Source organism: Sinocyclocheilus anshuiensis, unplaced genomic scaffold (assembly GCF_001515605.1).
Source record: "Sinocyclocheilus anshuiensis isolate Anshui unplaced genomic scaffold, SAMN03320099.WGS_v1.1 scaffold1640, whole genome shotgun sequence".
NCBI lineage: Eukaryota > Metazoa > Chordata > Actinopteri > Cypriniformes > Cyprinidae > Sinocyclocheilus > Sinocyclocheilus anshuiensis.
In genome coordinates, this window is record NW_015555883.1 from 1047896 (window position 1) to 1058999 (window position 11104).

The 11104-nt window shown below is 36.5% G+C and overlaps 1 protein-coding gene across 1 annotated transcript in view; it reads left to right on the forward strand.

Moving 5' to 3' along the window:
- The window catches only part of LOC107675834 (ras association domain-containing protein 5-like), a 47476-nt gene that overhangs the window by 9939 nt on the left and 26433 nt on the right, over positions 1-11104 (forward strand). Inside the window, exon 2 of the mRNA XM_016470306.1 lies at positions 8249-8379. Coding sequence (XP_016325792.1) covers positions 8249-8379 — 131 coding nt within the window. The remainder of the gene's footprint in view (positions 1-8248; positions 8380-11104) is intronic.

Consider the following 11104-nt stretch of genomic DNA (forward strand, 5'->3'; position numbering starts at 1 on the left):
ACACACACACACACACACACACACACACACACACTCAATTACTTCACTGAAATACTTTGTATTTAGTATTTTTTGTACTTTTTTCATGTCAGTCTAATATTGTAGCATAACCTTTTTCATATAAACCTGTTAGTGTAAACAGCACATATATAGTAAATAATCTGTGGTTGGTCCCTTTACTTGTTGAGTCAGTTGTTGTTTTTCTTTTCAAGTAAATTGTTCTTGGCCAGAATGAGCTGCAGTGTGAACATGGCCACAAAACCTTCATCTGGTGAGCCATTAACATAGCTATAGATGCTGAAGTATAGAAGTATTCTGTCAGCTCAAATTGATACTGAATCTGTCTGTGTGAGCTTGATTGTGAAAGCTTGGCTATGAAATGCTGATAAGAGCCTAAACAAACCTGTCTGTATTCAGACTCTGTCAGCATCTGTGTTCAAAGTAAACACTTGACACATATTTCTTTATCTTATTTGTCACTAACGATTCACCCTTCACAATTATTTTCAATTTCAATGGACAATTTTCAGCCCACAGCCTACTGCAATCAGGCTCAGGTTGACATTCTCTGTGAATAAGCGAGCTGTACATGTGAGGCTGTGTCCGTGGCATGTGTTCAGGTCCACAGTGACCTGACCAGTGCAGCTTATTAAATCCAATAGATTGGATTTTAGTGCTCTTTTGGCATCTTTAGCATCTAAAAGGTCTTGCCCATGCTTCACAAGACAAACCATCTTGATTTGCACTGTCAATACTTTACACCTCGGTAGTTCTTGCTTTCCCTAAGCTAAGCATTAATGGGATGGGGCTATTTCTGTTCATTATGTTTTAATAGGGTATAAACACAAAGTGCCAGACATTGTTTTACTGTGGGTTAATTCCACCCTGGATAACAGCAATATTTTCTTTTCTCTTGCAGTATCCTAATAAGAGCAAGGAACTAAAAGAGCATTTTGAGTGTGTTGGATTTTTAAATAAATACTATAATTTAGAAAATAAAAAATATGCAATATATATATAACAATACAATAATAAAATACATATATTTAACATATACATATACATATATATATATATATATTTTTTTTTTTTTTCTTTTTTTTTTCTTGACAAATTCTATTACCAGCATAATTTTTTTATGTCATAAATTGTTCATTTGATCGAAATTTTCCAGGTTTAATTTGGAATTGGAATCCCAAATTTTCACATTTTGGATTTTTGGACAACAGTATATAGCAGTGGGGAGTTGGAAAAAAGTAACACAGTTCGGTCACTTTTTTTTCTGTTTTGGGTTGCTCATGTTTTTCCAGCCATAATTTTAATATCTTTCTAATAACTTTCAAACAAAGATTTAGAAAAAAATCCACCTGGAAAAAAAGGTCAGATATTGTTTTGTGGTCTCTCTTAAGACAGAAGAGATCTGTTCAGTTTAATTACAGACTAATTACCCACGGCTATTATCCCATGAATCTTTATGAATGGTAAAGTATAGCTATGCTTGCTTGATATAATATAACCACACATGTTTTAAAAGACTACACACTCATCAGGCCTCTGATAAATAGAGGTCATTGTATGTGAGTCTACAGAAAGGTTCTTTACTTCAGCACATTTGTTGCTGTTTGAATGAACCAGTGTGTTTCTGTCGAACTGCTGTGTGTTTGTGTCTGTTTATTGGAGTTTTTGTGTCTGTTTCTAATTTAGAAACATTAATTTAGGCTTAAATTACAGGGTTCGGTCAGATAGGTTCCACTGGGACCAGGTTGTTGGAATATGATTCCTTGTTGTGTGTGAATAGAGCACTGCAGTGATGATGTTTTTTTTTTTTGCATGCCAACACAAAAAAGTTAGCATCACCCTGGTTCCCTCAACAAAAACCCAACATGATTTTTCCATTGCTTTTAGATTACTGCAGAAAATAAGCTTTGTGACCAACAAATGTTTATGATTCTTGATGAATGCAAATCAGGCATACTATATCCAGCATCAGTTGCATTGCTTCACCATCATTCACAAATCCTCTCCCATGGCCTCATGGGAAAGTAAAGTGTCCATCGATCGAATACACACTCCAGAATCTCAGGCGGAAGTAGGCCTAGTAGTTTTTGACTACTGTTTTGACTACAGACATACTACACTTTTCGCATACTGTATAGTTTTGAAGTAGGCATATTCAGACGCACCAATTGACTTCAGGATGATGGAACTGGGAGTGCTAAAATACTCGTTTTCAGATTTTGGCCTACAAAAATATGTCATCGCTTCAGTGCTCTATGAAATGAGCCAATGAATCTTCACTTTTGTTATGAAGGGCATCCTTGAATCATGAAAAAAAAAGATTCACAGCAAGGTTATAGGGTCAGGTTCTCTGACTTGGCCGAGAGAAAGGAATAGCAGAAAATGCTGCTGACTGATGCAGAATCCGAGAAACAGAGAGTGACACGGAGTGAAAGAGGTGGTAGGAGGGTGCGTACAGCTGGGATGCATATGAATCGCGACTCTGAGAAGGAACTGTGACTCCTGAGGTGGAAAAATGCTGATGTATGGAAGAGAAGGGGGAGATCAGAAATGTCAGAAGGAAGTGGGAGGCGAGAAGGCGCGTGAGGGACAAAAAGGCATCAGTGTTCTCGTTCCCTCTATAAACTCCCCCTTACATTCCAGCTATCGGAGGGGAGTTTGGCACACTTTTCCTGCTAAACAACCAAAATGTTTCTTCTGATCAACAGACGTGGTTAACTCCAAGAGGAAGTGACCATGTTCTAGTGGGTAGTGATGTTTTAAAGGGACAGTCCCAGAGATGCGTTTTTGACCTCTCGTACTGAGGAAATTCCACACATGGCCGAATAAGCATTGTGTTTAATGTGACAAGGACAAGAGTTTGACCTCCTCTGTCACCAGCACTCCTGTTTTATAGCAGCACTGCAGCATTTACAGGTTATGTAAACTATGCTGCAATTTTCTATCCATGGGGTTTCTATAGCAATGACCCTTACGTTAAACAAGAACATGAGTATGACCGCTCTCTGCATAAGGGTCTGCGATCTGGGGTCACAGTTTAATGTGTCTCTAGGAAAATATATGAAGTGTTCATTAGACTTTTCTCTACATGAGTGTGTTTGACAAACAAATTGAATGTGGACTTTTTTCCACCCGAACATCAGGACTTTAGATTTTAGAAGGCAAAATATATGTTTATACTTGTTGTAAACTGATCACAAGTACAAACAAGCCATAGTCTCTGTGCTTTGGTTTACCAGTTTTTATTAACAGTGCATCTTCCATTTACGCATCTTAAAATTGTAAAAAAAAAAATATTTATTTATTTATTTACTTACTTTTTTTCTTCTTAAAATTCATTGTTAGTACCTTGTTCATATCTTGTGATTTTTCCCCCATCAAGGATGTTTTAATTGAAATTATTGTTGTTTTAATGTAATTATTGACATGATGCAAATGTTCATTATCGTCGACAAAATAAAAAAAAAAAATCTTAATGAAAATCAATATGAGGTCATAACAGCAGCAAAAGATTATAAAACAAAACTGTTTTAGTGTAGAAACACTAAAACATCAAAGAAATTTACTCTCCTGTTCATCAATGTAGCATTTAATTGATCAAAATACAAAACAGCAATATTATACATTATTTAATTTAATAAACAAATATTATTATAGTAAATAATATATTTCAAAATTAAATTTTTATCTGTGATTTGTGGATGTCATTTTTAGTAGCCATTGCTAAGAAAACCTTTATAATACTGTAAGTGTTTCCAGACTTTTGAATGGTGGTTTAAATAATACTTACTGTATAAATAGAAAACAATGTAATTACCAGATTAACTAAATCTGGAAAGGTGGACGTTTTATTGAGTTTATTTGATTTTTGTGGACCTCTTGTTTGGGAGTGGTTTTACATTCCAGGCAGATGATGGTACCTGCCAGTCGTATTCTGTCTGGTTCATTGTGGGTGAATCATGCTTATTGTATTGTTCTTTACACTGAGGGCAAGTACAAAGACGTGTTAAATCTCTTTGCAGTTCTTGTGTATGGAACCCCAGAACCTGACGGTCAGTGATTAGCCGTTGACGACACTCTCATCAGATCAATCAGGCTTAGGGGGTTCAGAGTGCACTGCAGTAAGGACATGTGATGATGGAGGGGAGCATACGTGAGTGCTCAGTTTGAGGGATAAAGACATCGGCTCTAGGAGCATCCTGTGGCACTAATTACCTCAATGTGTAATCTAAAGTGTTTCAAAGAGGATTTGGCTGCTGTAAACCTCTAATTTTGTTTGGGACATTTAACTATGTCCCATTTAATTTTGGCTGGAATAGACTATAAACTGATACTACTGAAACCCATCCGGTGTTTTGATTTCTAGTTTGTCAGTACTTGCTGAATAAACTTCAACACCTTTAAAGTCTTATTTTTATTATTTTATTTCATTCTATGAAACATATGCAAGTGTAAATTTTAAAGTAAAATTGTTTATTATTTTGAACTTCTATCTTAAAATAATTATGAATAAACTGCATTGTACCATCTCAAGCTAAATTAATAAATGTCAGTATCATTGCACATTTAGAAAGATAACAGGAATTATGGTAACGGGGGTCATCTCGTGATATAACAAGATGCTTTTAAAAGAGAATTTAAAGCAGATGTTTCTTTTTAATTATCAGTTGTTTGCTGATCAAATGGTAAGAAGGTTGACAATATTGTCTCACAAGTGATAAAAAAGAACTCGTCCTTGAAGTGCTGTCTTTTTGAAAAGATGATGATGTCGTTGACTTTTTTAATGTATGTAATAGTTTATTAAAAGTAGAAAAGTGGTACTAACTGGGTTGATGCACAACTTATTTTACATACATTTTTAATCATTTATTAAATCTTTTAGTAATACATTGTTAAATAAGATGATGTAAAAAAGATGTAATGATGAAATGCCAGTCTGTTAAAAATCAGATTTTTGTTAATGTGCTTTGAAAATGTCTACAATATAAAAGTCCGTTTATTGGTGAAGTAATTTTTTACACATGCATATGAGAGAGACATGATGGCACCCATTTTGCAGGATGACCCATTGTCACCTGACTGCTGCTGCACGTGTCAGGTTTTTCATTTAAAAGTCATTGCTGCGTAAAGTTATCAGGGTGTTGCATTAAACCACACTGTTGATATCAGGCTGAGGTTGAAGGTGAGAGTCAGAAACGAACGGAAGCCTCACCACCTCCCATAATGCATTTCCTGACCCTGAGTCATTCAGTTTGGTTTGGACACTCTTTCTCATAGTCCCGCCCAACACTCCACTGAAGATTTATATTTTGCCAATGTTGTGGTGACAGACCATCGAAACTGATGTCCATTTTCCATGCGAGTTTTATCAGTGTTGTGTAGAGGCTTTTAGCATTTGCAATCTCCATTCCACAATGACAGTAGCAATGTGTTTGGCACTGATAATCAATCCGCTGATAATCAATCAGTATTCACTGTTGACATCTGTCACTTCCTCTGTGTGTAGAGACAGATACCTTAGTCATCTTTGTTATCATTTGACTGTATTGAAAGCAAAACAAAAGCCCATTTCTATGCCATTATCACTAAAGAACATTGTGTTGTTGGCTACAGACTATTTATACAATATATATATAACACTGCAGCCACACTGCAGGATACCGTGTCATGTAAAATCACGGTCAGCCTGTGCTGGAGAATATCCAGTGGCGCAGTGTCGTTTCCTTGGTTACTGTGTGGTAGGGTGACCATACGTGCCATTTTCCCAGGACGCGTCCTGGGAAAATGGCACGTATGGTCACCCTACTGTGTGGCTGTGAGCAATAAATATACATGCTCTCAGCGTGCTTTTTTTTTTTACACGCGAATTTACTCTCTGTGCTGGTCTGAGGTCATTTTATTATCTCTGTTATGATGCTAATGGGAATTTTAGGATGATGAGGTCAGTTTGCGCCAGTTTTTTAATAAAATATGCTACTTTCCAATGCAAATATGTGGAAAAAGATGACTGGATGGGCAATTACGGGAGGAAAAAATGAACCCCAGTGTCAATGAAACGTTTCTTGGCTCAAATTAAACAGCAGCTGTCTGTTCCAGCACTTTAATAAACTTATTTTATTGGCCTCCGTTAACCTTTGATGTCGTTGGCACAGTGGCACCATCTAGCGAGTGTGCTTTTCCCACTCTGTTACCATGTAAACCAAGGGTCTCCAAACTGCAGAGTCCTGCAGAGTTTAGCTCCAACTTGCCTCAACACACCTGCCTGGAAGTTTCTAGTATGCCTAGTAAGAGCTTGATTAGCTGGTTCAGGTGTGTTTAATTAGGGTTGGAGCTAAACTCTGCAGGACACTGGCCCTCCAGGACCGAGTTTGGAGATCACTGATGTAAACCCTGATTGTAACCCAATTGAGAATATTTTATATTTTTATATTATATAAATATATATGAATAAATGTATTATATGATATTATATAAGATTATATTTTCTTTTAAATTAGTTTTAAAGCTGCAGTCCGTAACTTTTTTTGGTTAAAAATGATCCAAAATCAATATTTGAGCAAGTACATAACCAAAAAAAGTTTGGCAAAAGACGGGATCGAACCCGGGTCGATCACGTCAAAAAGCCAATGACACACGCTTATCCATCTGCGCCACTAGAGCTGATGATTTACAGCCACTTTTAACTAAATGTAAATAGACACTCCGTATTTTTTATTCCATAGTAAGGGCAATTCATACAATACATTTAAACTGAGCTACTTTAATACAATCTCCGAACTTTCTACCACGACTCTGCTGTTCTTCGGCTGGTTCTTCCTTTATACATTGATTGACAGATGTCTCGTCCAGTCAGCGGTGAGTAATCCCAAACCAATGGCGCTGTCTCAAACTATACCTGCCTCTTCCGGTTTGTCTGATTTGTCGTTGTGTTTTCTGACTTGTTAATTTGTTTTCAGATTTGTCGTTGTGTTTTCTGACTTATTTTGTTTTCGAATTTGTCATTGTGTTTTCTGACTTGTTATAATGATTTCTGAATTGTTGTTGTGTTTTCTGAATTTTTGTTTTGTTTTTTAGACTTGCATTTGCGTTTGTAATTTGTTATTTTGTTTTCAGAATTGTGATTTGTTTTGCACCTCTCGGCCACCGTAGTGCTGACTCACAACCCATGCAAGCTAGATAATTCCACACACAGCTGCAATTCCAGGTTTTCAAACAGAGATGGCGACAAAGAGACAAAACTTATGGACTGCAGCTTTAAATTAGTTTTAAATTGTATGCATTTAGAAGTTCTTTTTATCACATTTTAATTTTAGTATATTTGAATTCTATTTATATATTATATTTTTTCAAATAACAAAGTATTTGTATTATTTTATCATTTTTATACATTTTATTTTTAAATATTTTATATTTTTATTATTTTGTTATATTAAATTATTCTATTTTATTATATGTCTAATATTATATATAGGCATATATTTATTAGATGTTTTTATTTTTGAAATAATAATAATAATAATAATAATAAAGTGTAAGTGAAAAAGTTTCACTCATCTAATTTTTGACAAGTTACTCTTCTACCTGTGCAAACTGTGCAGTGTTTTATATCAGACATCCACTAGATGGCACCACACACAAAAACTATGCACTTGATATGACTCATAAAAAGCACAACTGCTATCTCTGTAATAAAGGTTACAGCTGCTATACTTGGCATTGAATAAAAGAAACAAGGTCTTCTGATTTCTATAAACATCTGTTTTGGGGTCAAGTTAGTTGAGATTGAATGAATAGGACACTGTTTAACTGAGTCGCGACAACCTCACATGACTAAATTCTTCTTCATGATTAATGTTTATGTGGAGGACACATCAGACATTCTGTCTAATGTAAATGAGACACTGTCACTGCAGAGCTGTTCATTCTGAAGTGTCTTTGCTGTCTCTAGTTTGAGGAGTGCATGTATCTGAGACAGATGTCCGCAACATGCAGATTGTCAGTTTATCATCACCAGCTCCAGTCTAGTTTTTCTCCAAGGCTTCGGCGCTCATGCTGACGCAGACATTTACAGTGAATAAAACACATGACCTAGTCCTCCTCCAGCATATTCAAAACCTTCTTCTTTTAAAGGAGCTGAAAGAGTGTTGGCAGCCCTCACTGGCTCTCTAAACTGTGCTGTTTGTCTGTGCGCTTAGTGACTGTGTGTATCCTGTTTGTCTCTGGCCTCCAGACTGCAGCTACACATGTCATTTGGAGTGTCAGGGGCTTGTCCAGCTGGACTGCAACCAACTAGACCAGCCGACAGAGGATGTGTCTACCCCCGCTCCACAGAGGCCCGCCGCCAAAGACCCTCAGGAGACGGTAAGTTCACTCAAGTTCAGTATGACGTTATCCCCCGGTTTCACAGACATGGCTTAAACCTAATCCCAGACTAAAATGTAAATCTGAGCTGTTTCAACTGAAAGAAACTTGCACTGCCTGATCTTAAAATATGTCAGTGCCTTTGTTTTGTCTCAAGATGCTCACCAGTAATGTTTTTTTCTAAGGCACGTTTATAAAAACTACTTAAATGTCCTAATTGACCTATTGCCTAATCCTGGTTTAACCTAAGCCCCATCTATGAAACCAGGCCTATATCTCATTATTGTGACTTTGTTGCTTGTAATGGTTACTTTGTATCTAACAATGTGACTTTGTTTCTCACATCTGCAAATTTATATCTCACACTATAACTATATTGTATCTCATTAAATGACTTTTTCTTACTTTTGCAGATATATGTCTCACAATGTGACATTATATCTCATAATTGCAACATTTTCTCATAATTGTGACTTTATATCTTTATTTCTTGTAATAGCAATGTGACTTTATATCTTATAATTGTGACTATTTCCCATAATTGCGGTGTGACTCGTAGCTGCAAATTTATATCTTACACTTTTACTATACAGTATATCTCACATGTGACTTATATTTGCAAATATGTCTCACAGTGTGACTTTATATGTCATAATTGCAACTTTATGTCCCATAATTGCAATGTGATTTTCTCACAGCTGCGAATTTATATCTCACATGGTGACAACATATCTCATAATTGCTACTTTGTTTCTTATAATTGTGACTATACAGTGTGTTCATTTTTTTATTTTAAACTTCATCTCACAATTACCTTTTTTATTTTTTACCATAAAGCAAAACAGACTTCCATATTACTGGTATCATATAACAGTAACATTATGGTACTTTGACACATGCCATGGTACTAAATGATTGCCATGTTCCTTTACCGTGCTATTTTATAGCTACTTCAAAACCCCAGCTACATGTCTAAAAAGTGTAGTAGCGCCAAAGCAGATGTCAAAAATAAATAAATAAAAACATAATGTGTTGGAATATAGGAATATATTGATGCTTTCATGGCACTTTTGTGATGGATGATACTTTTTGGTACTTTTTTATAAGTGAAACATGCAGAGAGCTTTCCAAATTTAGAAAGAGAGCATGAAATTATGCAGCAAAATGCCAGGGATGAAGCGGAAACTGAATCTGATCCTCCCTGGGTTGCTTGGCTGGGACACATTATCTTATGCTTAACTGTAAAACTGCATTTTACAGTGGCAGTGAGTTTAGTCCCAGGTACACAGGAAGTGACAGCACAGTTGGGACTGAGGAAGAGCAGCAGGGGCCTGCCTGGGGCCTGCACACTGTCCTCAGCAACACACACAAAGGCATGCACTTACTTTTGCCCAAGTTTCTAGCAAAGCCCATCCTCTTCAAAGCATGTGATGCCTGACCAAAATGTCAAAACGGTATGACCTAGAGCCCAATCAGATATCCAATAACCTATTTCTCTCCAAAGCGTTTATGTTGTCAGAATAGTCATTACTGAAAAAAGCTTTTCCGTCACTTGTAGTGTATCTGTCTTATTTATGAGGCCTACTCCTGTCTGTTCCTATCTCCTCTAAATCAGGAAAAGAGCAAACCCAGCTGGCCTGTGCTGTCAGTGAGATTGAGAGTTGTTGAATGGTGAGCTGTCAGCAGAGGGCATTATGGTTATTTCTCAACGGAAATTAAATTCACATTAGTGGTCTCCTCACACAGGGCAGGGCTTTGGTCTTGTGAACTACAGATTGTATCACTGATTTGATGCAGCTTCACAGAATAAGAGATAATAAATGTGTGTGTGTGTATACAGTTGTGGTCAAAATTGTACATACACTTTGCGGTATCTGCAAAATGTTAATTATTTTACCAAAATAAGAGGGATCATATGTTCTGTACAAACAAGGGACTCATGAACATCTATCACAAAATCAAACAAACAAACAAAAAAACAGCTGTGGATTATCCAGTTAACAACACAGTATTGAGAATCAAGCATATGTAAACTTTTGAACGGGGTCGTTTTTATAAATTCAACTTCAATTATTTTCTCTTGTGGACTGCATGTCAATGTATTTTATGTGAAATATCTTCTTCAGGTCAGTACTAAATAAAAAATAACATGCATTTTGTATGATCCCTCTTATTTTGGTAAAATAATGAACATTTTGCAGATACTGCAAAGTGTATGTAAAATTTTGACCACAACTGTATATATATATTATGCAGAACGATTTAAGAATTATTCAGTGTGATTTGCATGTGAATGCCTCCATTAAAAAGTCTGAATGAGAGTATCTTTTGCAATGAAACACGAGACATGCCTTATATATAAAAGCCTTTGTTGGTCCATATGCCTGTCACACTGGCATCAATTGTGTTATAGTTGTCTTTACTGCCATTCAAACACCCCAGAGAGATGTACCGTTTTGCACACAGACAGACATTGGACATGCACAGGAAATGCAGATAGCCCATAAAGAGAGCCTCACAACGTAATTACAGCCAAAACAGAAGCTAGACACCCCCTAACTAGCTTCAGGGATTTAACAGACCTCTGCAGCCAGAAGCCAGGGCGGAGAACCATTGGCCTTATGTAGATGAATCACAGAGATATGAGGGAGTCTCTGTGTGTGTGTGTGTGTGTGTGTGTGTGTGTGTGTGTGTGTGTGTGTGTGTGTGCGCGCGTTTTTGTGAC